This window comes from Bombyx mandarina, chromosome 13, assembly GCF_030267445.1.
Source record: "Bombyx mandarina strain Sakado chromosome 13, ASM3026744v2".
In the NCBI taxonomy this organism is placed as follows: Eukaryota; Metazoa; Arthropoda; class Insecta; order Lepidoptera; family Bombycidae; genus Bombyx; species Bombyx mandarina.
The window spans coordinates 9,156,418-9,183,676 of record NC_143220.1 but is presented as its reverse complement, the minus strand read 5'-3'; the positions used below and the strand labels follow the sequence as shown (position 1 = coordinate 9,183,676).

Genomic DNA, 27,259 nt, shown 5'->3' with positions numbered 1-27,259 from the left:
CGCTACATACGAATGCACCGGACGTCTTATCCTTTAGGCCACAACGACTTCAATGCACTGCGTAAATTACTTTGAAACGTAATGGTAAATTCAACAGTATAAAGTTAATGTAGCCTCATATAAAACTACTCAGTAGTATAGTAGTAGTAGTAGTTAATTACTAATTATAGTAGTAGTTAAATGACAAAACGATATTCAATTTCATTCTGAAGCTCACGAAGGCGGAACAACAATTGATTATTTTTGTTCAATCATACGCGTACTTAAAAGAATTTCTCATAAACTGTTCAAATGATTATTCAATTTATTTCATTTTAATGCCATATTTACTTCTTTTTTTCATTTAAACTATCGCTCCACGAACGGAGAAAATTTATTTAATTGGAGAATCGGACCGCAGTCATATCAACATACTCGGCTGAATTGATTTAACTTGTCAATCGTTCAAATAGTTGGGAATTGAATGATACTACTCGCATTGTGCTGTCGATGGACTAGTTATAAAAATAATATTATGAAACCAGGTGAACCATGCCCTGTGTGTTCATCAAATACAATACTGAATTTCCAAGGGACTAATTAGTTCGACTACGTCATAGAATTGAAAAAAATGATCTTTTTATCCATTATAAAGAATAATGTAGGTTTTTTATTTGTTTTTTATTGCTAAGATGGGTGGACGAGCTCACACCTGGTGTTAAGTGGTAACTGGAGCTTATAGATATCTACGACGTAAATGCGCCACCCACCTTGAGATATAAGTTCTAAGATCTCAGTACAGTTACAACAGCTGCCCTACCCTTCAAACCGAAACGCATTACTGCTTCACGGCAGAAATAGGCAGGGCTTCCAACGTATTCTCACGTACTTCGCTCACATCGCTCGTAGAGACCCCGATAACTTAGAGAAGCTGATGGTAGTTGGTCAGGTTGACGAGAGAAGACTACGCAGACGCTCACTTACCCCTGGTCTGCTCTAATAAAGACACTCACTGGCCTGCTCTAATAAAGACGCTCACTGGCCTGCCAATCGCTAAGGCTATAAAGACCGCCGAAGACAGGATGAGGTAGGGAAGTATGGTGCATCGAGTGGTTAGCATTTCAAACTAGACACAGCCTTCGGCAATGAAGAGACTTACTTATAACAAGACTAGCTTTTGCCTGCGACTTCGTCCGCGTGGAATAGTTCAAAATAATGCTTTATTTTAAAACAAATTTGGTTAGCATAAAAAACATTATAGTGAGCTAACCTTAACATATAGACATATGCTGTCGCGGACTTTTTTATAGCTTTTAAAGGGGAACAATTTGTCGTAAATTATTTTAGCGAAACTTTAACGTAACGGTTCTGCAGCGCACGCAGCGGAAGCTCTCAAAAAGGAAAAAGACCCGATTTTGAAACATTCTTTATTGGTGCTCCGCTTGTATTGGTTTTTAGCGTGATGTTATATAACCTATAGCCTTTCTCAATAAATGGGCTATCGAACACTGAAAGAATTTTTCAAATCTGACTAGTAGTTCCTGAGATTAGCGCGTTCAAACAAACAAACTCTTCAGCTTTATAACATTATCTATATATTAATACGTGAAGCAAAAGCTTTGTACCCCTTTTTACGAAAATTGCGCGGACGGAGGAGTATGAAATTTCCCACACATACAGAGAATATAGAGAAGCAGTGCAAAATGCTAATATTTTTTAAAATAATGCTTAAAAGATACATTAAATCAATAAAGAAAACATTACACACACTACCATGTATTTGACACACACACGCATGCATAGGTAGGTACTATTTGTTTATTGTCAAACTTTTCTTATTGCATAAGGTCTATGGTCAAATTGAGAATAGATTAAATATTGTTTGTCTTATTTGTGTAAAGTGTAGTCTTGGCGAAATCTGTGATTAAAGAAGTATAATAAATAGTGTTTGACAATTGAACCATAATAATGTTCAAACTTATAATTTCAATTAATTATAGTCGAATTTCGACTACTGCTTGACCACTAGTAAGTATAGATACTTCATTTTGAATGTTTAAAGGCTTCGTCAAACAGAACGCGTACTTAGCGCTGCGTTTTGACGTCGCGCTCTTTACATGTCACACCAATTGACTAGATGAGCCCAACGCTCCTTGACGCAACGCATTCGCCAAATCATAGTGCTATAGTATAAAGACGTCGAGTGATTCATATGTGGCATTGTATAAGCATGGGTATTTTCTAATTATTTCTATAAATTTTTCGGGCATTATCCAGTATTTTAATACACATTCACTCGGACGCTAAAATAAAATTTGTAAAAAATTACAACGCCTGACGTCAAAGCGTCCTAACGCCGCGACAGAGCGTTGCGTACTTATAGCTCTGGGGCTCTGTTTTACGGTATGTTACCATAGTAGTACAACACATCTCGGCGTCATAGCGCGCCGTCAGTTTAGCGTTCTGACGCGCGCTAATTACGCGTTCTGTTTGACGAAGCCTTAGTTAACTAAGTATTACGTCTCCCTTGTTGTAGGCTAAACTACGCGTTAGCTGGCTTGCGGCCGTGGTGGTGGCACGCTTGCAATGTGGCTTTACACGCGGCGTGCTGCGCGCTGGTGGCCCGCGCGTGCGTCACCATAGCTCGCTTGCAACGTCCCTTTGCCGCGCTCGCCGCCCTGCTATTTGCCGTTCATCCTATTCATACCGAGGCGGTAAGAAGATTATTGTTTTTAAATACTTTTGGAACGAAGTTCCTTATGAGACGATGTGGAGGGGTACCCTAACCGGGAAAAAAACGTCCGTAACGTAAGATTTTGTAATGCACACAGTGTACGACTTAACTTTGTAATAACGTACAAAAAAAATATAATATTTTTTACTGGTGGTAGGACGTCTTGTTAGTCCGCCTGGGTAGGTACCACCACCCGGCCTATTTCTACCGTGAAGCAGTAATACGCTTCGGTTTGAAGGGCGGGGCAGCCGTTGTACTGTTAAAAGCGAGACCTTACAACTCATGTCTTAAGGTGGGTGGCGGCAATTATGTTGTAGATGTCTATGGGCTCCGGAAACCACTTGACATCAGGTGGGCCGTGAGCTTGTCCAAGCATCTAAGCAATAAAAAAGCAAAGACTGTATCGAAGGGTGAAAGGCTATTTGGTTTTTTCGTTTCGCTTAATACGCGATGTGTGTCCTTGTAATTATTTAATTTTTGTATTAGTATCCGTTTTATTTGTTATTAGTATCAACAGTTCGATGTTTTGTTTACTCCATTCAAAGAAGAAGTTTTTTGTTACGATATTTTTCCAAAATTTAAACTTTAAATGGTTTTCCGGTAAAGTTGCAAAATGGTCGCTTTAATCAAATGGGCTTTCACCCCTCGTCATGCTCTTACTTCTTGCTTCCTGTGTTGTGTTCCTCAGTGTTGAAGATCGTGACCTTTACGGAATTTTTTTATTCAGATTATGTTCCTCCATTCTTTCCTGTCCTCTACGCAGTGGATATTGATGTTGGAGTCCAAAGTCGGCTTAATCTGATCAGACAAACGCAGGGACACCACATTGACCTCTTTCCTTCCACTTTTCCGATGATGGGTAGCTTTTCGAGATTTTCACCCTTCTTCCTCGCAAATAAGAACTATAATCATATTATACTAATTCAATAAAACCTGTAAATAAGCTAAGTACACAATTCCACGCTAATATTTAATAGTAATTACGCTGTAAATTTTGTATTGCGGCCATTAACCGTGTTTGAAATTGTAAATTACCGTTTTTACAGCCCCTTATTTATTTACAATTGGTCGGTAGCGCTATATAAAAGTGTCTATAATGATTTGAGCACGACCTGTCGCTGTGCCAGTAGCTTTTGACATAAAAGGATCTCTTCATAGGATTGATGGACTGTACGTTCCATGGGGAGTGCTCTGAGGAATTGTTTGAGATGATACCATCATCTCGTTTTTACCGTCGTACCACCCGTCACTGGAGTAGAGTTCATCCATACTACCTCGAGCCACTGCGTTCATCAACAGTGCGTTTCCAGAGATCTTTTTTACCACGTATCATCCGGCTTTGGAACGAGCTCCCTCCCCTCCACGATGTTTCCCGAGCGCTATGACATATCCTTCTTCAAACGAGGCTTGTGGAGAGTACTTAACGGTAGGCAGCGGCTTGGGTCTGCCCATGGTATTGCTGAAGTCCATGGGCGACGGTAACCACTCACCATCAGATGGACCGTACACTCGTCTGCCTACAAGGCCAATAAAAAAAAAACCTTGATGATGTGACAGTGAGGTTTGATTCTAGATCGGAAAAGCTATGATAGAAATTAGGTATACAGAATCTGGGTACATTTTGTTGAATATGGACAGTTAAGAAAACCTTGCTTAGTTTTTACTGCCAACTTCGACAGGCTAAAAGCTTACAATTCGCTTGGTGATAAAACGTGAGATATTAACTCACTCCACTGAAGTAGTGGCTGTCGTATTCTTCAAAGGCATCCAAGATAGGAGGACCGCATTCTGTGGAAGGCATTAGGGAAGGCCTATGTCCAGCAGTGGGCAGATAAAGGCTGATGATGATGATGGTGATGATGATGATGATCCAAGATACGTGGTATTATCTATTACAAGTTCACAGAACGTCATTCTATCAGATATCAAGTAAATATCAAGACATGAAAGTATACGAAGAATTTTCACAGAGGATTGTTTGGATGAATATTGGAATGCTATTGATGGGATATTAATCGGAGTACTTTAGGATTAAGTTCAACATTTCAAAACCCGTTTGTTGACATTTCCTTGTCTTTCACAGGTAGCGGGAGTTGTGGGCAGAGCTGACGTATTGGCTTGTATATTTTTTTTGTCTTCACTACTTGTTTATCACAGGTAATATATACGCTTCACTGGGCATTTAAAATTAACATTATTATTTATTGTCATTATTATAAGCATAAGTTGATAAAAAATGCTTTGCAATAGCTTTACCGCGGCAGTCCCCGAGTGCCACACGTCTTTATACTTATTGTCATTATTATTAGTGAGTTCAACACTCATATAAATATTAGCCTATGCATTAGTTAGATGCATTTTCTACATTGATACCAAGTTTCAAGTCAATCGAATGCATAGTTCAGTAGTTATAACGGAAAAACCGTAAAAACCACTGTAGATTTATATATTAGTATAGATTACCATCATTCAAGTCGAAGTATCATTGGGAAATTACTTAATACCAGATAGCCTTACCCAGCTCATTTAATTAAAAAAAAAGTCCATTGTAAAAACGTAATAAGATTTCAGTACCCAAATCCTATTGAAATTCTCTTTTGTATTTTTTCTTTGAACAAGGCATTTGTTTAATCCGCTGAATAGTCTACAATGGAATGTATTCAAATATGTACATAGTGAAATAAAGACAAAAGAATACCAGTATAGTTTGCATAATACATTTTATCCAATAGTTATGCCTTTTATTTAACGCTGGGGAATCGGTTTACGTACCTGGTTGAAGGGGGGTAACAGACCAGGCTATCTTGAACTCCAGAGAAGAAGAGAAAGAGCAGCAGAAGACCAAGGTCCTCTTCTACAATTCCTCCTAGGAGACTACGCCTTGAGTAAAGCCCGTAAAGCACTTACCCCACACAACCGACTAATGACTTAATCCCATCGATCCAAAACTATGCCTGATATTTGTTTATTTGTCTGACTGTAATAACAAATGGTTAGGATAGTGAAGTGAGTTTGGGTGAATCTAGAAGTGTGCAAACGTTTGCTTGTACGATAAAATGGTGGTGATGCTATTTATTTTCGGTTTCTATCGTTAAAATAATAATAAATGCGCAATTTATTATCACATTGCAATCACCAATTCAAACTACAAAAAACGATGCCAAAATCAGCATAGGTGTTTTTTTTGTAATTCTCCAAGAAACAAGTACACAGACAGAAAAAAACTCGTGATTCAAAATCGATGTAACCTACATATCTTAAAATCGTATTTTTTTTTAATGCAAAGCACGTTTCTATTTATTTTAAAATGATGTACACGAATATTTTGTTTCGTTGTGTATTCGACTTGTTCATAACTGATATATGTATACTTTCTTGCAAATAAATGAGTCTTAGTAAGAAACATAATATTATGAAGAAAAACAATTTCTAATTTTAGAGTTTCTAGATTACTTTATATTATATTTCTAGATTATAGGATAGCTATTTCCAATAGTTATTACTGAAGCCGCACCTTTTTATATTATGCTAAAATCTGGCAAGACTGAAGACTAATAATACCTATAATATTATGTGGGTTCAGACTTCTATATTATTATATCAAGTCATTACGCAGAAAACGTATTTCTACATTAGATATGAATTTCTAACTAATATCATTCTGTTTACAGACCAGCAAATAACAAGAAGTATGTATGGCTGAGCGTGGTACTTGGCGCATTGAGTATGCTTGCCAAAGAAACAGGAGTCACGGTTCTAATGTTGAATCTTATTTACGACTTTTATAGATGTTGGCCACTTGTCAAAAGGTATTTATTTATAAATAAAAATAAATAATAACCACTGGGAACAAATCTCGTACAGCCGGTCGGATATCTAGCTCTATCTATTCTATATACATAAAAATGAATTGCTGTTCGTTAGTCTTCCTAAAACTCGAAAACGCTTGGCCGATTTGACTAATTTTTGGTCTTGAATTATTTGTGCAAGTCCAGAGAAGGTTTAAAATGTAGATAAATATGAAAATGCTCGGAATTAAATAAAAATAACATTTTTGTTTTTCCTCTGATATGTCCCCGGTCGGACGGATTCCTTTTGTTTGTTTTAAGTTTATTTTATACAAAAGTTTAGATCTTTTATTTATCGATTGAGGCACTACAAAGTCTGCTGGGTCAGCTAGTTACTAATAAATTAAATTACTAGTCAGCTATGATTAACTTCTTTGTATTTACTTTTAACAACATAATAAGCCATAGTAAATGCAACAAAATTAGGATTAAGATAACTTCAATACGTCCCGTTCTTCAAACAGTTCTAGTGTTCTAATACCGCCTATTGTACAAACGTATCTCTGCTTGTTGACTGTTTTCTGATGTTAATTGTGTTTTGGTGTCCAATAAAGTATATTCTCTCTCTCTCTCTGTACCGATCTATGCAAATTTACGAAGCTTTATGGCCACTTGATTTAACTGATTCGGGAGTGCAGTTAGCGCCTCTGACTGTTGCGCTTAGGGTCGTGGTTTCGATTCCCAAATCGGGCTAACATTCGTATGATGAACAGGTTTGCTTGCCCTTTGTCTGGGTGTTTATTATCTATACATTATATATGCAAATATAATATTTAAACGTATATAAGTATGTATGTCTCTGGTACCTATAATACAGGGAGTCCTAATGAGGTCGGATGACTATGCTTGATTTGTTCCCAGTTTTTAATTTCATTTACCTATCTTAAGGAAGTATGAATGTGTCTGAAAAATAATACATGTGTTTGCATTTACTGACGGTAAAATTAAATTAAAAAAAATTGAGAGTTAGGCTTAGTATACAGCTACACTGGGGGTTGTGAAGTTGCTAGGTTGAGGTTATGTTATGGAGCTTTTGCCACAAAAATGTGGTAATTGTTTAGAAATCCCAATCTAAACTTAAAAAAAAAAAAATTGATTCAACTATGGTTTCACAGATGTTTTCAAATAGGCATGGTTGGCTCATGATTTAAGAAGTAGTTTTACTACTATGTCGAATCAGCAAAAAAGTGTGGGACTCTTTAAGCTCACCAAAGAATTATGATAATTTTATTATTGCAACTTGTAAATTTAATGAAATGTTTTTTAATCACTCAGAGAAGATCTAGTGTTAAGTCGTAGTTAAGAACTGATCTTATATTATTGACTAGTTTAACAAATACCCTTGTTGTCGATCAAAACACAAACACATGAGAATCAAACAAAAAAGGGCTGCCTAAATTACAACAGAAGCATTAAATTTAATTTTACTTTTGTTGTGATATCTTTAAAATGTTCTCCTGGTTTTAATGTCAGAGTATCATAATAATATGGTCTATTAGATTTTGAATGACCGTCGATCTCATGGACATCGGTAATGGTAGGAACATAATTAAGTTACTGTTTAAAAAAAAAACCAAGTGGGAGCTAACTGTCGTTGGTTCGTTGCGCAAAAAGATCTCTTGATATGTATTATTTCATAGATTATTATTGTTGTTGTTGTTGTAAAAAAGCTTTGATAGTACCTAATAATAAAACTGCGATATTAAAATCACATTATCTTTTACAATTTCCCTCATAGAAAAACGGTAATGGAACGATCTTCCACTGAGCGAATCTAATTGCTCGGCAAACCAACGACCCGAATGATTTCAGAACTTGTATTTATATGTAAGGCTGAGCATGTTGTTAGTACGATTCAGTTGTTATGATTGTTTTTTTATTCCTTTATTTTTATTGCTAAGGTGAATGGACGATCTCACAGTCCATCTTGTATTGAGTGGTCACTGGGGCCCATAGACATCAAGCACGTTAGTGCCGCCACCCATCTTGAAACATGAGTTCAAAATCTCATTTTTAGAGTACAACGGCTGCACTCGGGTTGAAGGGTAGGGCAGCATCGCATTACTACTTCACGGCAGAAATAGGCAGGGTGGTTATACATACCCGTGCGGATCCACAGTCGTCCACCTACCGCCAGTTATTATGCATATTATAATTTTTATCAAATTGATTTTTATTACATGATGTTATTCCTTAATTGTGGAAGTAATTCGTGAATTTTTACTAAGGACGTATTTCATTAGAAAAATTGGTGTCAGCCTGCGACATTCGAATATCGGTACAGTAGATACGAATGCACCGTCTTATCCTTTAGGCCATTATGACATCTTCCTGTCCTCATACCACATTTTGGGGTCGGCGCAGCGTGTCTTCTTTTCATGCTGTATAGGGATTCAGCATGAGTTTTAGGGCCGGTTGCCCGTTTGACGGCTACCCTCCTTGGGTGATATCTTCAATAGTACCTATATCCATTGAAACTTGCCATAAGGATAGACTCTACAGTTTCTTAGTTTGTGTGTGTTTCTTTTACTTTATCCGGTTTTGGTTTTATGTTTCTCTTTTTGTCATTCATCATCATCTCAACCTGTCTACTGTCTACTGCTGAAAATAGGCCTCTCCAACTGATCTTCAGTGTGGCCGGTCCGTTGTTACCTTCATCCTACGTCACCCAGCGATTTTAACCGGGTCGTCGGTCCATCTGGTAGGTGGCCGTCCGACACTACGTTTGCCAGTATGTGGTCTCCAATCGAGTATCTTTCTGCCCCATTGGCCGTCCAATCTTGGCGCTATGTGACCTGCCCACTGCCACTTCAGCTTGCTAATCCTACGGGCTATGTCAGCAACTTTGGTTCTTCTACGGATCTCCTCATTTCTGATTCGATCTCGTAGAGAAATACCAAGCATAGCCCTCTCCATAGCTCGCTACGCTACACTAAGCTTTCTAAAAAAATCCCTTGTGAAGAACCACGTCTCGGAACCGTAAGTCATCACTGGTAACACACTGGCTGTAAACATTTATCTTAAGGCGTTGAGGGATTTTGGACGAGAATCATTATAATATCATTATAAATGCTTACACTAAACTCTAGGTTAAGTGGAAAAAACTTTTTCCTTTACTGTATTTTAATATTCTGTTATGATAGCTTTTTCGAATCTGAAGTCATTTTCCGCTTCCTTCGCCGCGCACCTGACCCGGACAGTGAAAAGGTTAACCACATCGTCAAACGTAATATAAATATTTTTAGCAGCGACCTTAAATGCGGCTTAACTGTAATGGAATTACAAAGGTCGTTGATTTTACACAACTCGTGAAAGGTGAACCGTGTCATTTGATCATATGGATTATCTCGATAGACGGTCTTGGTGAATTGACAATTATTGTTTAATTAAACACCGAGTTCTTGCTGTCACAATCAAAGAAATTGGTTTTTATTTGGCCGCTTTTATATTTATACAAGTTGTCTTTAAAATTACTGGCACCTTATCTTTGATGCGTTTAATAAAAATAATTTTAGCTGGTCCAATTTATTAGATAACGTAAGTAATGGTTAGACAATTTTAATTGCTTTCAACAGTATCATGGACCAGCTGGTTTTAAGTGATTGCTGAGGTATCTCTTCTCTTCTACATCGTTCCCTCACTACTGATGATCGCAATCACATTTGACTTGTCACGGGTGGCACGAACCGCACGGTATAGACTACCACCAACCGCTTTCTTAACCAGATGTGATCACCTGGCTGGTTTTCTGCCTACGGCGCGCTTGCCTTCTATGCGATACAAAATTATGAGCTTCTGTAATTCATGTCTGGGAGACCGCATGATGTGTCCGAAAAAGCTCATATCACGTTCTTGCTAGATGGCAGAGAGCCTTTTTTGGATGTTTAGCTCTATTAAAATGGACCCGTTAGTTCTCATGGCAGTCCAAGGTATTCGGAGTATCCTCCGCCACACCCACATTTCAAAGGCATCGACCTTTTTGCCATCGCCGCTTTCCATGCACCATGTCTCCGCTCCGTAGCGAAATATGGAAAATTCCAGTGCCTGCACTAAGCGCGCTTTGGTTTTAAAGCGAACGCTACAGTTTTTCTAGATCTTCTCGAGGTTGACCATCGCACTTTACGAGCACATACGGCCTGTGACCCATCCATACACAGTTTCATTCAATAATATTTATAACCTTGCTCGATAGCAGTCAATAATATTAGAATAGATTTTCTACAGAATCGCGACTGTGAAATTTGATCTTATAATCAAAGCTTTCACTAAGTATTCCCATAGATGTCTGGTGCACGAAAAATCTTCAATATTTCATTTCTCAACGCGTCTAGCGAGAAACTAGAGTCTGGAATGTTTTAAATCGAATATCGATTTTTTTTAAAGCAGCTCGCTCGCACCTGAATTTTGTCTAGTTGTGCCTTAAAAAAAACTAAGTGTTTTGGCTTGAAATGTTAGTTTGGCGTTTTCTTAATCCAATCCTACTTATTGATCGAGTTGTCAATTTTACTAATGTATTCACATTTCATGCCTTCGGTAAACGCCTAATATCAGGTAGATAGTGGGCTAATCTGCTGATAATAGCATTTTTAAATGATCGAAAACAATCTGATACCTGTAAAATAAAGAAATATATATTTAAAAGTTTAATCCCATTGACCTTAGAAGTGTAAAATGTACAGTTATTTGACGAGCAAACGCTATTCAGCTTATGTCTCGAACGTGCTCGAATGACTAAGTTTACAATCATGGGTATTATAAAACTTAAGGGCCGTCTGTGTTACTTTAATCTTATTTGAAAATAAATACAAAGACTGTGGAGTCGATATTCATAGTAAATTTTATTCAGTAAGAGCGAGTTTGGACTAAATATTTAGTAGAAGTGGCCTTACCTATTACTTAAAATGTCCCTTTTATTGTCTGTTTTGTATTCATGAGATGCTTAATGTTTTTATTGCCGTATGATATCCGTTTATGTTGATGGTAAGTGATTAGCGTCTCAATGTTAGTAGTACAGCTATAACGAACTTTCTCGTTTGAAGAGGTATTGAGACGGTTAAGGAAATCTCAAGATGAGGAGCTTATAGTTAATTTCAGGGCTTGATAATATGGTGGAAACAACCTTGGAGACGCACTGTACATTTCCTGAAAGGTTCGTGGTAGTCCGATGCAGTGCGATATCAGTATTTTTTACTGGTGGTAAGACCTCTTGTGAGTCCGCGCGGGTAGGTACCACCACCCTGCTTATTTCTGCCGTGAAGCAGTAATGCGTTTCGGTTTGAAGGGTGGGGCAGCCGCTGGCAGCCGTTGTAACTATTCTGAGACCTTAGAACTTATCTCAAGGTGGGTGACGCATTTACGTTGTAGATGTCTATGGGCTCCAGTAACCAGCAGGTGGGCTGTGAGCTCGTCTACCCATCTAAGCAATAAATAAACAAAAAATTATCAATTGTGAAATGTCTTTATAATCTGATCGATAAGCTTAAATGCCCGTTTATATCGTGCTGTCAAGGGGGTCAGAAAAGCGCATAAAACTACCTGGGCTATGCTATGAGCTTCTGTGCGTTATTATAATTTAAACTACTTTCTTGATTATTTAAGTTTAATATTTTCTGTCGTTTCGAACACTCCACAGTTTTCCTAGTTCCGATCGACTAAGGTGCTGTTTTCTTCGAATTAAAAACAATGCGCGGACTGATAATGTGTAAAATATTTAATAGCTTTTACGTGTCTTGGCTTAAACCCCTTAACAAGTTTTATTAGTTTGTGGTGGGAAAAATATAAGAAAATTCTTTTTCTCAGTCGTGTCACTCTTGACAGAGTGGTCGTGATCGTCATGTAGTGTTGGAGGGGGCAGATTTGATGTGTCTCACGATGTCGCGCTATCTCGCTAAGAAAATATTGTTGTAATAAAAATCAAACCCGCAAAATTATAATTTACATAACTACTGGTGGTAGGACGTCTTGTGAGTCCACACGGGTAGGTACCATCACACTGCCTATTTCTACCGTAAAACAGTAATGCGTTCCGGTTTGAAAGGTGGGGCAACCGTTGTAACTATACTGAAACCTTAGAACTCGTATCTTAAGGTGGGTGGCGGCATTTACGTTGCAGATGTCTATGGGCGCCGGTAACCACTTAGCACTAGATGGGCCGTGAGCTCGTTCACCCATATAAGCAATAAAAAAGTATATTTCATAAGAAAATAATGTTAAAAATCTTGAATTTTTAAATTGAAATAGGTTCAATTATATAGAAATACAATATCCCACTGTACTCTATACGTGTAGATTATTATGTCTTCCACATGAGAACCTGATTATTTTGTTTCGATAAGTGATTTCGTTGCTCTAAGCATTCGTTATAGATTTCGTTTATTTTTCAGGTCGATTTGCTCAATGAAATTCGAAAAGAAATGCACAGGTCTTTCAGTGCGGACCATTAAAGTTGTGGTGTCTTTGGCACTATTAGTGTGCTTCAGACTGGCACTATTGCAGGGAACGTGGCCAAGTTTTTCTCCTCAAGACAATCCAGCTGCTTTTCATCCCAGCTTCTTCGTCCGGTATGTTATCATGATGAAATTTCAGCGGAAAAACCCAAGTTTATTTAGTCTAAGACAGTATTGAGCATTTGAAGTTAATTGATATTTCCTTAAGTCTGACACGTTTTTGGTAAAAAAAAAATTTTTGACAGATTAATGACTTTTTGCTATCTGGCCGCCTTCAACTGGTGGCTGCTTCTTTGTCCGTGGACCTTGAGTCACGACTGGCAAATGGGTTCGGTTCCCCTCATCACCAGCGGATGGGATCCGAGGAACCTACTCACATGTGCCGCCTTTGGTGCTCTACTGCTTCTCTGCTACAGGTTTATTGCCGATTTGGAGGTAAGGAGTTTTCCTGCCAAGTGTCCTTCATTATTTATTTTTATATTACCTAAATTTACTTTCAGATCAAAAATCGTTTTAATTTTCTATTTTCATACCATGTATGTTAGAAAAAAAAAGATGCGTGGTGTCATGGGACACCGGATAGAAACGAAGTTCCTTATTATAAAATATTTATTGTAAGTTCTATTCGAGGTATAAAGAAAATAAAACTGGAAGTTTCGCAACAACCCACGGTCATTTGGTAACGTGCGACACTATTGTGGTACACTGCATTCATGGTTGTTTGCATAAGAGTTAGTATATTGCGCAAACGAATGCTCTGAGATCGTGGTCAATGAATGATAAAAAAATATGTTATTTTTTGTACGTTATTACAAAGTTAAGTCATACACTGTGTGCATTACTAATAAAAATCTTACGTTACGGACGTTTTTTCCCGGTTAAGGTACCCCTCCGCATCGTCCCATAAGGAACTTCGTTCCAAAAAAAATATTTATTCTTCTATAAATAGCATTTGAGTTTGGTCAACAAAATACCGAATATCAGCTTAACCTATAAGCTTAGCATTACTGGGAAGTGCATCCATGAATGTACTGACGTCATTATCTTCTTGTACCAGGTTCAAAGACACACTCCTGCAGTAGTAGGGATGCTGCTATTAGTGATACCGTTCGTGCCTGCCAGTAACCTGCTGGTGACCGTCGGCTTTGTGATCGCTGAGCGAGTTCTTTACATACCCAGGTATGTAGTATTATTATTCTTCTTCACCATTACGTGTGCCAATGTCCATAAGTCATTTTACTGCTTAATTTTCATTTTCGTGGCTGTGAAAATTACTTGCGAACCTAATGTCTCAGATTTACCATGGGCTTATTAACTCAGGTAGCCAACTAACATCAGCTAGGCCATGATGACATAAATGTCGAGTGCATTAAAAAAAACAACATTTTTTTGTGACAGTGTGGGTAGCGTGATCATCACGGCGTATGGAGTTCAACTGATTTGGTACTCCAAGCCTGGTACTAAAGCGGTCTTGGTCATCGGCCTCGCTGTGTTAGCGGCCAGCGGAGTAGCTAGAACTTATAGAAGAAACGCTGACTGGCGGGACAGAGCCACGTTGTTGAGGTATTAAATCGATTAGACTTTGAACTGTGTTTTTTTTTTTTTTTTTTTTTTTTTTTTCCTACCTATGCTGATAGCCTTGAGAGGCTATTTCAGCTTCACCCTAACGTTAGTAGGTGAGCTCGCGGGGCTCAACCGGAGAGTTGCTAACACTGACCCTAGCAAGAGCAGTGCTTCGCAGAATCTACCACCGGATCGGAAACGCGACCCACTGAGAAGATCCGGCGAGAAACTCAGTGGGCTGTGTCTATGGGTTAGTTCGCTCGTCGAGCCCTTCGTCGCAAGCGACGGGTTCGACGAGGACGGTGACCGGTGCTTGTGGTGCCTAAAAGCACCGTTAATGGATCAGGAGGATCCGTAATGACGTGCTTTGGGCGACGTCGACGGTTTACCATTCGGTCTACTGGGTCGGGTATGTAATTTCCAGCGGCTACGATGAGAGGGTTATCATGTCGTGCCGCCTTCTCAAAATGGCGCAGCGATGCCGACTGTAGATACTTACTAAATGAGTCGAGCTCCAGGTCATCGTGGAGATCCACATTCCTAAGGAACCAAGGCGCTCCGACGGCTATCCTGCAGAATCGTGATTGAATGACCTGAAGGGATTTCAAGTGGGTGCGGGCTGCGTGAGCGAACACTACGCTTGCATACGTCATGACGGGGCGTATACAAGTTTTGTAGAGAGTTACCTTATTACGGAGGGACAGTTTGCTTCGACTACAAAACATTGGATAGAGTCGTCCTAGAATAAACGCGGCGCGGTCGCGTACCGTTTTTATATGGGGACGGAATGTCATCCCTCTGTCGAGGGTGGCGCCTAGATATTTGACCTTCGAGACCCACGGTATGGGCTGGCCAAAGAGAGAGATGGGACTAACGGCGGAGGTGTTTGCGCGCCTACTACGGAGTGGGATGCTCGAAGTGATGTTCGGAGGGCGACCCCTTTTGAAGAGCACCGCTGCGCTTTTCGTGGGGTTGATGTCAATTCGCCACTTCCGGAACCACTGTCCCATGGTGGCTACTGCGATCTGGAGTCGCCGATGAAGCAGCGACATCTTCCTACACGAGTAGTAGATAGCCGTGTCATCGGCGAAGAGCGCTAGATGGGTCTCCGGAGACCGGGGTATATCATTGATATACAAACTAAATAATAACGGGGAGAGCGCGGAGCCTTGCGGGACTCCGGCGGTCAGTTGACGGGGACGAGAACGAGTTCCCTCTACTCGATATCGAAACGAACGGTTCGACAAGAAGTCTCGTATGATGAGCACGAGTCTGTCTGGCACTCCCATGTTGTACAGTTTGTAAATTAAACCGTTGTGCCAGACTTTGTCGAACGCCTTCGCGATGTCGAAGAAGAGGGCGCCGGTCGGGATTTGTTTACGCCTATTTAGTCCTATCAGAATGTGCTCCGTGAGGCGGTGCACTTGTTGTACGCACGAGTGTTTAGAGCGGACTCCGAACTGTTCGTCTATGAGAATTTTGTTCGCGGTAACAAAATCCCAGAGGCGTTTCCTAAGGAGCCGTTCGTAAATTTTTCCTATCGTCGAGAGGAGACTAATCGGACGGTAACTAGAAGTTTCGTTTGTCGGTTTGCCCGGCTTATGTATACCGATAACGTCCGCTTCTTTCCACACCGCGGGAAAGATGCAGTGCGTCATAGCGGCATTTAAAATTGTAGCCAACATTGCTAACAGTTGGACTGGCAAGAGTTTTAGCGCGCGGTTGTGGATGCCGTCGGAGCCGGGTGCCTTCCTAGGTTGGAGGTTGTGGATCGCGTCTCTAACTTCGTCAGTGGTAATGGGGGGTAACGCGTCCGAGGGCGGCAGGGAAGCTCTGCGCTCGACCTCCCTGTCGACTAACTCGGTGTGTTCGGGGTCCGCGTGTTGAGTGCTGGTGGTGCACTGCTCTTGCAGTGCATCGGCCAGCAGCTCAGCCTTGTCATCGTCATCGAATGCCGGTGGTTGGCCTGAAGGGCGTATGAGGGGAGGCATAGTAGCGGTAGTTTCGGATTTGAGAGTCCTAGCTAGTCGCCAGTATGCTTGGTGGGAGGGCGCGAGTTGTTCTAGATAACTATGCCAATTATCGTTACGCGCGTCGCTTAAGCGGGAGTGGACTTCGCGTTGTAGACGACGCATCTGAATCCGGTTTGAATGCGTGGGAAGACGATCGTAGGCCCGGATTGCTGCGTTCCTAACTCTTAAGAGATTCCTAAGATCGGGGGACAGTCTGATGCGGTGGAAGCTGTCCTCCACATCGACTTTTTTTGAAGATCTAATGATCGCGGAAGAGATGTGATCGGTAATGATGTTTATGGATTCGACGGTGTCCTCAGGGGGTGGATTCGAATCCGGGCCGCAAGGGAGGATTGGCGGAGCGGCGTCGGCTAGGCACGTGCTCAGCTTATTCCAATCCACCATGGTCCTCGTAACAGTGACTGGGCTGTGAGGGCGACCGAGCTGCATAACGACAGGTCGGTGGTCTGAGTCGAGCTCTGACATTGCTTCGATGGAACGCAAGCGCAGAGTTACGTTCCTAAGCAATGCCAGGTCTATAATGCTCGGACGGAGCGCGATGTTATACGGATAACATGTTGGAGTTGGGGGACCGACTATTTCAAAGGTGAGGTCGTCTATAAACGCGTCGAGACGCCTACCGTTAACGTTTGTACGATGGCAGTTCCACCTAGTGTGGTGGCAATTTAAATCGCCTGCCAGGATGACGGAGTCTCCCATGCCGAACAGTGACTCGATGTCACTGCTCAGGAGGGGCTTGTCCGGGGGCAGATAGACGGATGCGATGACGATCGGCTGGTGTCCCGTCAGCGAGATACGGCACACTGACGCCTCGATATGTAAGAGCGAGGGAGTATCGAGAGGGACAACGTGCAGGGCCCGTCTATAGTAAATGGCAGTCCCGCCTTTGGAGGCGGTGAGTCTGTCATTCCTAACCATGACGTAGTTCGCGACTTTCGGGTCGCGACGCGAGGGCTTCAGACAGGTCTCCTGCACTAACAAGATATCTATAAGATTGTCGCGGAGGAATTCGAAAATTTGATCGCGTTGCCGCGCGAGTCCGTTAGCATTGTAGAATGCTAACGTAAGGGAATACGGTTTTTCTCTACCTTTTTGCGCCATTGATTACCGGTAAAGATTTTATAACGTACGCGACACGGACTCGTAAACGTCCATGTGATCGAAAGCGGCCGCGAGCCGCTGTTCGGGGGTTACCGACCTACGGATAGCGTCAGCGAACGATCGCAGACGGTCGAAGTTCACCGCGGTGACGAAGTCGCGCACGAGCGCGAAGTCGTTGGCGGCAGAGGGTTGCGGGGGACGGAACGCGGGCGCGGGGCGAGGTGCGAGCAGGGGCTGGGGCGCGGGGCGTGTCGCGAGCGGGGGCGGGGGTGCGGTTTGCGTTCCCGCCTTCGTATACGGCAGCGGCTTTTTCCACGCTGAAACCGTGGGAACTGCAGCCGGCACGAAGGCAGGTTTCGGCACTGAGGGTGCCGAAGTCTTTGGGCCGACGGTTCGCGGAGCTGGGGGGGTTGAACGCTTGCGCGGAGCCCTAGGACATCCACGGTAGTTGGCGGGGTGCCCTTGCTTAAGGCATAGGACACAACTTGGGGGTTCGGTCGCGGTTTCCCTATCTCTAACGCAATCTAACGTAGCGTGATCGCTGAGGCACTTCACGCAGCGGGGACGCGCGTAGCAATTACGCGCCGAGTGGCCATATAGCTGGCATCTGTAGCACTGCCCGGGAGTGCCACGTTTATGGGGGGCTTCGATGGAGACCCCGGATAAGCCGCAAACTTTCGAGAGGCATGAGATTTTCTTTTTGGCCTCCGGGGTTGGCTCCAACGCGACGAGTATCATGTTGTAGGGCTGCTTGCCCCGCCCACTGTGCATCCGATGCACACTAACTATAGGGAGTGACTGAGCGATCAGGTCCTCCTTAATGTAGTCTATTTCGAGCTCCTTAGGGACTCCGCGTATTATTACGCGGAGCTCGCGGTCCTCCTGAAGAGCATAGGTGTGAAAACCTATGTTCTCCTTTCGGAGGTATGCTGAGAGGGCCCTATGGTCGCCCGGCGTTGCGACCTTGATCTGAATCCCATGTGCGACGTTACGCGCATGGGTGTAGTTAATTTATTTGCCTGAAGGGCCTGGGACACGCGATTCCACGCTGTCTTCTCTTGAAGTATCAGCGGGGGCGGGGCAGCTACTTTGGGAGCGGGCGCGGGCTTGGGACGCGGCGGTGGGGTTACGCGGCGCGCGGAGTCCGACTCCGGTGTCACGACTACCTGCAGGCGGGAGGCGGTCGCGGATTTAGTCTGTTTCGTCGTGGAGCTCCGGGACTCCACGGCGCGAGTACGCTTTTTGCCGCGCGTTACGGTTTGGAATCCATCCGAAGTTCCAGGCTGAGGGCTTGACGCGGATTCGAAATCCATCTCCGATTCGGTATCGGAGCCTGAACTCGAAACGATCGAGGTCGCGACGGACGAAGCGCGCGATGACGTAAACGACGCGGGCGCGGGGGTGGGGGTAGCGCTAGGCGCTTCGTGAGTCGCATCGTCGGAACGAGCGCTCGAACTTAACGCGGCGGCGGGGGGCGCGCGGCGTGCCTCCGAGGCACGGTTGAAATACGCGGCGACGGACGCGGGGGGGGAGGGATTGCCACGGGAGGCCCTATAAGCTAGGTACTCGGCCCTAATTGACGGGTACCTATCCCGGAGGAACCCGACAATATCCCTAACATCTTCTTGCTCCATTCTTCGTTCGGTCTTCTTGCCCGGGGGGGGCGGCCCCGGGACTTTTGTTGCACTCGCCGAAAGGCGAGGCCCCGGATAGGATTTGTAACCCCCCTGTGCTGCAGGACAGCAAGGAGCAGGGGGGGGAATGCCTATGCCGTGAAAACGGCAATCGGCGGGGAAAAGGAAAGGAACCCGCTCGGGCTGTATAGTGCTACAGCAGGCAGAATCGCGAGCGGGGGTCTAGTCTTGAAAAAGACTGTTGTTTTGGGAAGGGTTAGGAAATCGCTAGCCTGTGAGTGCCACAGGAAGCCTGATCGTAGCGATTGGTTTTGCCTTGAAAAAGGCAGTTGGTAAAGGGTGGGTTCGCGGTTACAACACTTTAGCGCACAAAAATGGACTCCGATACGCAGATCGCAAGCAACCAACGGATCGGAACGTCCGCACTACCGAATTGTAAGCACGATGTATTCACGGTCACTACACTGTCGAGCACAGCTGTGAGTTCAGAGACGCAGCTCGCAAGCGGGCCACGGATCGGAAAGCACGTCCGCGCACGACCGAGTCGTGAGCGAGAATGTTTGAACTGTAATAACGGACGAATATTAGAAATTTGTGTGGTAGTTTCAAATAGCCTATTATGGTATATTTTTGCTTGTGATCTTACATCATGTGTAATGGTGTAAGATCCAAACACCACCAACAGTGTTCCGGTTTTCAACCTTTTACTTTATATTTTAATTGTTCTGTCGCAAATCTGGCCATATTAGCCAAATTATAGTTTGCGTAATTACTGGTGGTAGGACCTCTTGTGAGTCCGCCCGGATTTACTTTGTGCACTTGTAGAGTTACTTTTCTAATATTTTTTTATTACTTAGATGATTGAACGAGCTCACAGTCCACCTGGTGTTAAGTGGTTACTGGAGCCTATATACATTTACAACGTAAATGCGCCACCCACCTTGAGATATAAGTTCTAAGGTCTCAGTATAATTACAACGGCTGCCCTTTCAAGCCGAAATGCATTACTGCTTCACTGCAGAAATAAGCGGGGTGATGATACCTACCTGTGCGGACTCACAAGAGGTCATACCACCAGTAATTATGCAAATTATTATTTTGTGCTTTGATTTTTATTACACGATGTTATTCCTTCACCGTGGAAGTCGATCGTGAACATTTGTTAAGTTCTTATTTCATTACCTCAATTCGTACCTGCCTGCGGGATTCGAACCCTGTTGCATCGCTTAATATGAATGCACCGGACGTCTTATCCTTTAGGCCACGACGGCTTCATTCAATTCATTCTAATGTTTATGAAAGTCTTAAGTAAGTTACATTATGAGTGATCATCCAATCATATGTCTAGTCTGTGTCGATCTTAACTTAAAAAGCCTTCTCAGACGCAGAATACACCTGTAGAATAACAACAAATCAAACATCATTCTGAACAGTTACTTAACGGCACGTATACGTTTTACGGTCGCCATTTTTGAACGTAAATTACGTTCTAAATGTGTTTTGTTTGCTCCAGAACGGATTTAGTGACTTTACCGCAGAACGCCAAACTGCACTACAACTTGGGAAACTTCCTTAGGGAGTCTGAGCAGCAAGAAAGCGCCATCAAACATTACAAAGAAGCTTTGAGGTAACAAATGTATTTACTTCGACGCGTGTATCAAAGCGTGGCGGCCGTGAACTAAGTTGTTGTGATTTATTTTATTTTATAGTGATGTTTAGGTGGTTTTTTATTATTATTATTTTTATTGATTAGATGGATGGACGAGATCACAGCCCACCTGGTGTTAAGTGGTTACTGGAGTGCATAGACATCTACAACGTAAATGCGCCACCCACCTTGTGATATAAGTTGTAAGATCTCAGTATAGTTACAACGGCTGCCCTACCCCTTCAGACCGAAACGCATTACTGCTTCACGGCAGAAATAGCCAGGGCGGTGGTACCTACCCGTGCGGACTCATAAGAGGTCCTACCACCAGGTTTTAGCGATTGATATAGACAGTATGTGGGCCCACAGCTCATCTTATGTTAAGTGGGTACAGAAGACCATAAACTTCACAACATCAATCCCACCAATCTTTTTAATAAAAAATAATAGTTTAACAATTGTACAAATGGTACAAGCATGGTATCAGTAGTTATAAATATTTTATGAACAGATATGAGTAGAAGGGTTATTTTGATAATATCCTGAAAAGCATCCCACGCTTTATTACAATAAGTTAATACAATATTACAATAATAACAATACAGCTTTATTACAATAATAAATAAGAAAAGCTACTGCCGAACCGCATTACTGCTTCTCGGCAGTAACAAGCAGGTTCGTGTACTCCTACGGGCTCGTAATAGTAAAACATAAAATGAATGTAAAGAAAAACCTTTATCATTTAAAACCATTATAAGTCGTTAGTTTTAAAAAAACGTGTTTTCTTTGACGGTATCACTCAACTGTTTGTCATTTAGTAAAGAAAGTAGTTCAGTTGTATATAGTATGGTATAATAATACTGTTTAAAATATTAATTTTAAAAGAGATTAAGGGCTTTTATATGTTGTTTTCTTACTATACAAGAGAAAACGCAATTAAGTCTTTTATTGTTCATTCCTTCTGAAATGTTTGTTGCACCATTATATTATAAATAAAATGAAAATATGATATAAAATATGAAAACATTAAGATTTGAATTTCCTGGAAAATCAAACTTTATATTAATATATGGTAAATACGTATAATATTTATATCTAAAGCTTGTTTTCATTGTTACCAAAGATTAATATTATTGGACGAATAATAGTATAAATTAATATATTTATCGTATCCAAAGTCATCATCAAATGGTCAAATAATTGTTACTTACAAATAATTGTTACATTTTACTGGTGGTAGGACCTCTTGTGAGTCCGCGCGGGTGGGTACCACCACCCTGCCTATTTCTGCCGTGAAGCAGTAATGCGTTGAAGGGCGGGGTAGCCGTCGTAACTTTACTGAGACCTTAGAACTTATATCTCAAGGTGTGTGGCGCATTTACGTTGTAGATGTCTATGGGCTCCAGTAACCACTTAACATCAGGTGGGCTGTGAGCTCGTCCACCCATCTAAGCAATAAAAAAAAAAAAAAAACTTAGTCTTGCTAAGTCCATCCCAGTTGAAACGACAGCTAAAACCTTCAACGCTACATACATGACATATGTATTATATAACTCTTAAGAAATGCAGTATCTAGTAACTGTTTTTAGGAACAACCACAGTTGAGCGATGATGAGTTTACTGGTGGTAGGACCTCTTGTGAGTCCGCACGGGTAGGTACCACCACCCCACCTATTTCTGCCGTGAAGCAGTAATGCGTTGAAGGGCGGGGCAGCCGTCGTAACTTTACTGAGACCTTAGAACTTATATCTCAAGGTGTGTGGCGCATTTACGTTGTAGATGTTTATGGGCTCCAGTAACCACTTAACACCAGGTGGGCTGTGAGCTCGTCCAAATACCTAGGCAATAAAAAAAAAAAGAAGAATAATTTTCAATAATTTATTATTGAATTTCCAATAAAAATAAACAAATCCCACTTCAAATTACATTTTCAATATAAATCGAAAATGTTCGCTCAAATTATAATATGCATTGAAGATAATGTTGACTCAAAGCTTAATATTGATAGTAACGTAATTAAAAGCTGTAAGCTCGTCAAAAGCTTCTGTTATACGTGATACACTTGTTACTCCGAAAATCACTTTGATATTATTTTCTGATAATTTATTAAAGATTTTAGATGTTATCTGTGAGATCGATACTTTGAAATTTCCTTTGATACAATATTAGATATCAACTGTAAGTCTGGTTACTGGTATACTATGGATAAGTGGTTAATGAAGCCTCAAGATACCACAAGGCTGCTGTCCATGAGGTCTACACTTGTGGTATCAGTTGTATTGTAGAGCTCTGCCCTTCATATTGCTGATCGAAGTTCTCTTCAGATTTGATAAAATGAAAACATGTTTAGCAACGTTGTAATTTGGAACTTGATGAAAAGTCATGCTAAAAGAGATACATATATGCATCCGTAGGATTTTACCTGCGAAAGAATGAGACAGAAAACTTTTAAAAGTTTTACTTCTATCACGTTTCTATCATCTATCATGTTTTTATTTAAAAAAAAAAAAAAAATTCAATTTGAATTTTATCCATTTGTATAATGAAATGAATTAGGATTAGATAGTTAATAAAAAACAGTAATTCTATCAAAATCACATTCATATAGGTTGTGGCCGACATATGCAAGTGCCCACAATAATATAGGAACCTTGGTCTCTGGGCTGGAGAATGCAGAACAACATTTCCTGCAAGCCATCAAGTTTAACAAGTACCATGTCAACGCGCACTACAACCTCGGGAAACTTTACAAGTAATTGATTGTATGGACTTCCTTTAAATACATATTTTTCAGGCGGAAAAGAAAGAGAAAAAAAGGGAAGGAAGAAATTCCAATTTGGAAATTCGGCACAAACTACTGTTTTCTATTATTTGTAAGGCAATAGTGCATAATGTGAAGAATGCTCATGATTTTTTCATAAGTACACTTAGTATATTAGATGCTAAATAAGTACCAGGGCTCATAGACACTAAGCACCGCATTTCTATTCAATAGTTGTTCTACTCTTCAAACTGGAGGGCATGTTTACTATTCAGTAGAAAAAGGCAGGATGGCAGTAACCACCAATGTGGAGCAGTAATACAGCCACCAGTATAATTGGCAGATTGTCTAAAATTTGCATAGAAATTAGTCTGCGTTAATCAATAAAAAATCTCAAGTAATTAAACATTCTCGTAACAGAAAAAGCGGTCGAGCATACCAAGCTACAGTGATGTTTGAGAAGTGTGTATGGCTTCAGCCTCGCTTCATTCAAGCTCACATAGAATTGCTTAGCTTGAAGCCAGAGTCGGAGAAGCACAGGATCCTTGCAAGGCTGGTGGAACTCGAACCTAATAACTGGGAACATTTCGTGCTATTCGGCAATTGGTGGAGAAATAACGGTATGTTTAAATTTGATTACTGCATTGGGTAGTTGGTACGAATACTAATAATATTATGGCTATTTCTAATAATGATCTTAATATTGGTAGAAATACATGAATTTTATATTCAACTAGCTGACCCGGCAAGCATTGTTTTGCCATAATATATAAGATTTCTAGGAAATTTCTAGTGTAGAAAAAAAAACTAACTTATTGTAAGTGTGTAAGGATGTGGTAAATGAACGAAAGAGGAATAACAAAACCTCATTCAACCACATAATGCCTCACTATAACAAAAAAAAATTGTCCAAACAATAAAAAAATAAATGTTAGAGGTGGACAACCCTTATCACTTATGGGTATGAAAAATAGATAAGTAGTAGCCGATTCTCAGACCGAACATGCTTATAAAACTTCATAAAAATCGGTCAAACCGTTTCAGAGGAGTATGCTAACTAACATTATGACACGAGAATTTTATATTATTATATAGCATGTACTTTAATAGCGAAATTTGCTGACTTCATCTTTTATTCCAAAGCGGATGAGAAACGCCCAAATTTAATGGCAATAAAGGCCCGAATTCAGGACAAATTTAGTTTTAAGCGGTTCCATGATAAGACGGCCGCTGTACTTGTACCGAGCAATGCGGCTTTGCAGGTGCTCAAATGCCGCAGATAGGTACCAATTCCAACGGATAATGGATACCCGCCATTCTATCCACAGTTACAGACATATAAATATACTAACTGTACCCGTCCGCTTCGCTGGGCATTTAAAATTAACATTATTATTTCTGACCCCCACAAAGATTCTCATCATTAACGCCTCAGCAACTGGTGTAGGGAGTCCAACACTCATATAAATATTAGCCTATCCATTAAGTACATGTATTTCCTACATGGATACCAAGTTTCTAGTCAATCGGATGCACGGTTCAGTAGTTATAACGGAACATCCGTAAAAACCACTGTAGATTTATATATTAGTATAGACTAGATTAACAGTCGACAGAAAATCTATCACAGCTTCTTGTGATCTTTAGAATGGAAATACGGATCAGTAGAAAATGTTAATGGCTGATCAAACAAAATTTATTTATCATTCAACGAACGAAACATTTATAAAAAACTCTGACATTCATTCGTTAAAAAAGAACTATTCAAATAAAAATCTTAATTTCGTACAGTAAATAAATTACAAATGAACAGAGCGAACTGAATGAAATAAACACCGGCCTCTACTTCAAAACGAACGTTGAATATTCCGATTAATTCCTCCTCTGTTTATTTGGGTATCATAATGAAACCTTCAAAAATTCACTTCATAAAAGAATTCTAATAAAGAATGATATCATATTCGATCTTTTTGCGATTTCGTTTTAAAAAGTTTTTCTATTGAAGAAACAATTTTTTCTCCCTTCATTACTTCTTTTCTTTTTCTTTGAATCCTTTTTTTTTGAGTTTCGAATTACAGGATTGGTGGGACCGGCTTCCAAGTTTTATCTGGAGGCGATGAGATTGAGTTTTCGAAGGCGTGACGTCGAGCTGCCAGTCAGGAGCGATCTAATATCGTTCAGATCGACCGCTTTGATGTACAGGTCGTTAGGACAGAAATCGAGAACACTACAGCTTTTGACAAGGTATTTTTTTCGTTGTCAATTAATTCGAAGATTATGGTTGATGACGAAACAGACGAAAGACGAAGAAAGTGAAAATTGAATGCGCAATCAATAAACATGTGTAACTTGGAAGGCAGTGTTTAAAATTTCGTTAGAAATCTATTGTTATGTAAAACAATTACAAACTCGTCTTAGAGTGAGTGACTTTCAAGCTGTGTTGACTAAGGGCTGCTGCCCAAGCACCACATAGGTTGTGTACTCATCTATTTCATTCGGGAAAATCAATTGGACTATGGATGTATCCAGTCATTTAATGTGTGTATGCTTGAATATCTGTAAAATAGTTCCTTCACAGTGAGTTAGTGTAGAACTATTTGATAGACCTGCACCAGACATTTATTTGAGACTAGCTTTTGCTCGCGACTTCGTCCGCTTGGAATAAAAAGTTCACAAATAATGCTTTATTTTAGAACAAATTTGGTTAGCATAAAAAACGTTACAGTGAGCCTTGTTGAACCTTGACATATGCTGTCGCGGACTTTTTTTAGATCTTGTAAAGGGGAACAATTCTGTTATACATAATTTTATCGAAACTTTAACCGTTTCTGCAGCGCACGCAGCGGAAGCTCTCAAAAGGGAAAAAAAGACGATTTTGAAACATTATTTACTGGCGCTCCGATTGTATTAGTCTTAGCGTGATGTTATATAGCCTATAGCATTTCTCAATAAATGGGCTATCGAACACTGAATTTTTTTTTAAATCGGACCAGTAGTTCCTGAGATTAGCGCGTTCAAACAAACACACTTTATAATATTAGTATAGATTACTAACGATCTTTGTCTTCCGATTAGATGGCATACTTGGCGTCGAGGTTGGCCTAGTGCCGCTGCAGCCCACATGTATCTAAGAGATTGGAGACTCAAAATGGAACTCGAAGGTCGAGTTCAAATTTATTCTAAAGCTGTCAATCCTACAGTAAGTATCTAATGCAATCAGATGTGCTTATTATGTGGTATTTTTATTGCCTTTGTATACAACGACCATACGGTCACCTGGTGAGTGGTCGCCGTCGCACAAGGAGGTTAACATTACTAGGGACACAGGCCAACTATTGGCTACTGAAACTGACCTCTGCTTGACTTATTGTTACATAATCGTATTCTGCATGTTCCATATCTCAATTATTTCATGGCTTACTGCTAATATAGGTTATTGGACTTCAAATTTGAAGATACTTGATGTGTCCGTCCAGTTTCCCCTAGCCACTATTGTACTACTGGACTTAATC

At 40.9% G+C, this 27,259-nt stretch overlaps 1 protein-coding gene across 1 annotated transcript in view; it reads left to right on the top strand.

Annotated features, from left to right (window-relative positions):
* The window catches only part of LOC114244059 (protein O-mannosyl-transferase TMTC1), a 155,059-nt gene that overhangs the window by 124,037 nt on the left and 3,763 nt on the right, over nucleotides 1-27,259 (top strand). The window contains exons 3-14 of the mRNA XM_028175770.2: nucleotides 2,516-2,693; nucleotides 4,797-4,870; nucleotides 6,385-6,522; nucleotides 12,945-13,121; nucleotides 13,253-13,442; nucleotides 14,065-14,186; nucleotides 14,406-14,570; nucleotides 20,852-20,965; nucleotides 23,595-23,738; nucleotides 24,168-24,367; nucleotides 25,826-25,991; nucleotides 26,823-26,946. Coding sequence (XP_028031571.2) covers nucleotides 2,516-2,693; nucleotides 4,797-4,870; nucleotides 6,385-6,522; nucleotides 12,945-13,121; nucleotides 13,253-13,442; nucleotides 14,065-14,186; nucleotides 14,406-14,570; nucleotides 20,852-20,965; nucleotides 23,595-23,738; nucleotides 24,168-24,367; nucleotides 25,826-25,991; nucleotides 26,823-26,946 — 1,792 coding nt within the window. The remainder of the gene's footprint in view (nucleotides 1-2,515; nucleotides 2,694-4,796; nucleotides 4,871-6,384; nucleotides 6,523-12,944; nucleotides 13,122-13,252; nucleotides 13,443-14,064; nucleotides 14,187-14,405; nucleotides 14,571-20,851; nucleotides 20,966-23,594; nucleotides 23,739-24,167; nucleotides 24,368-25,825; nucleotides 25,992-26,822; nucleotides 26,947-27,259) is intronic.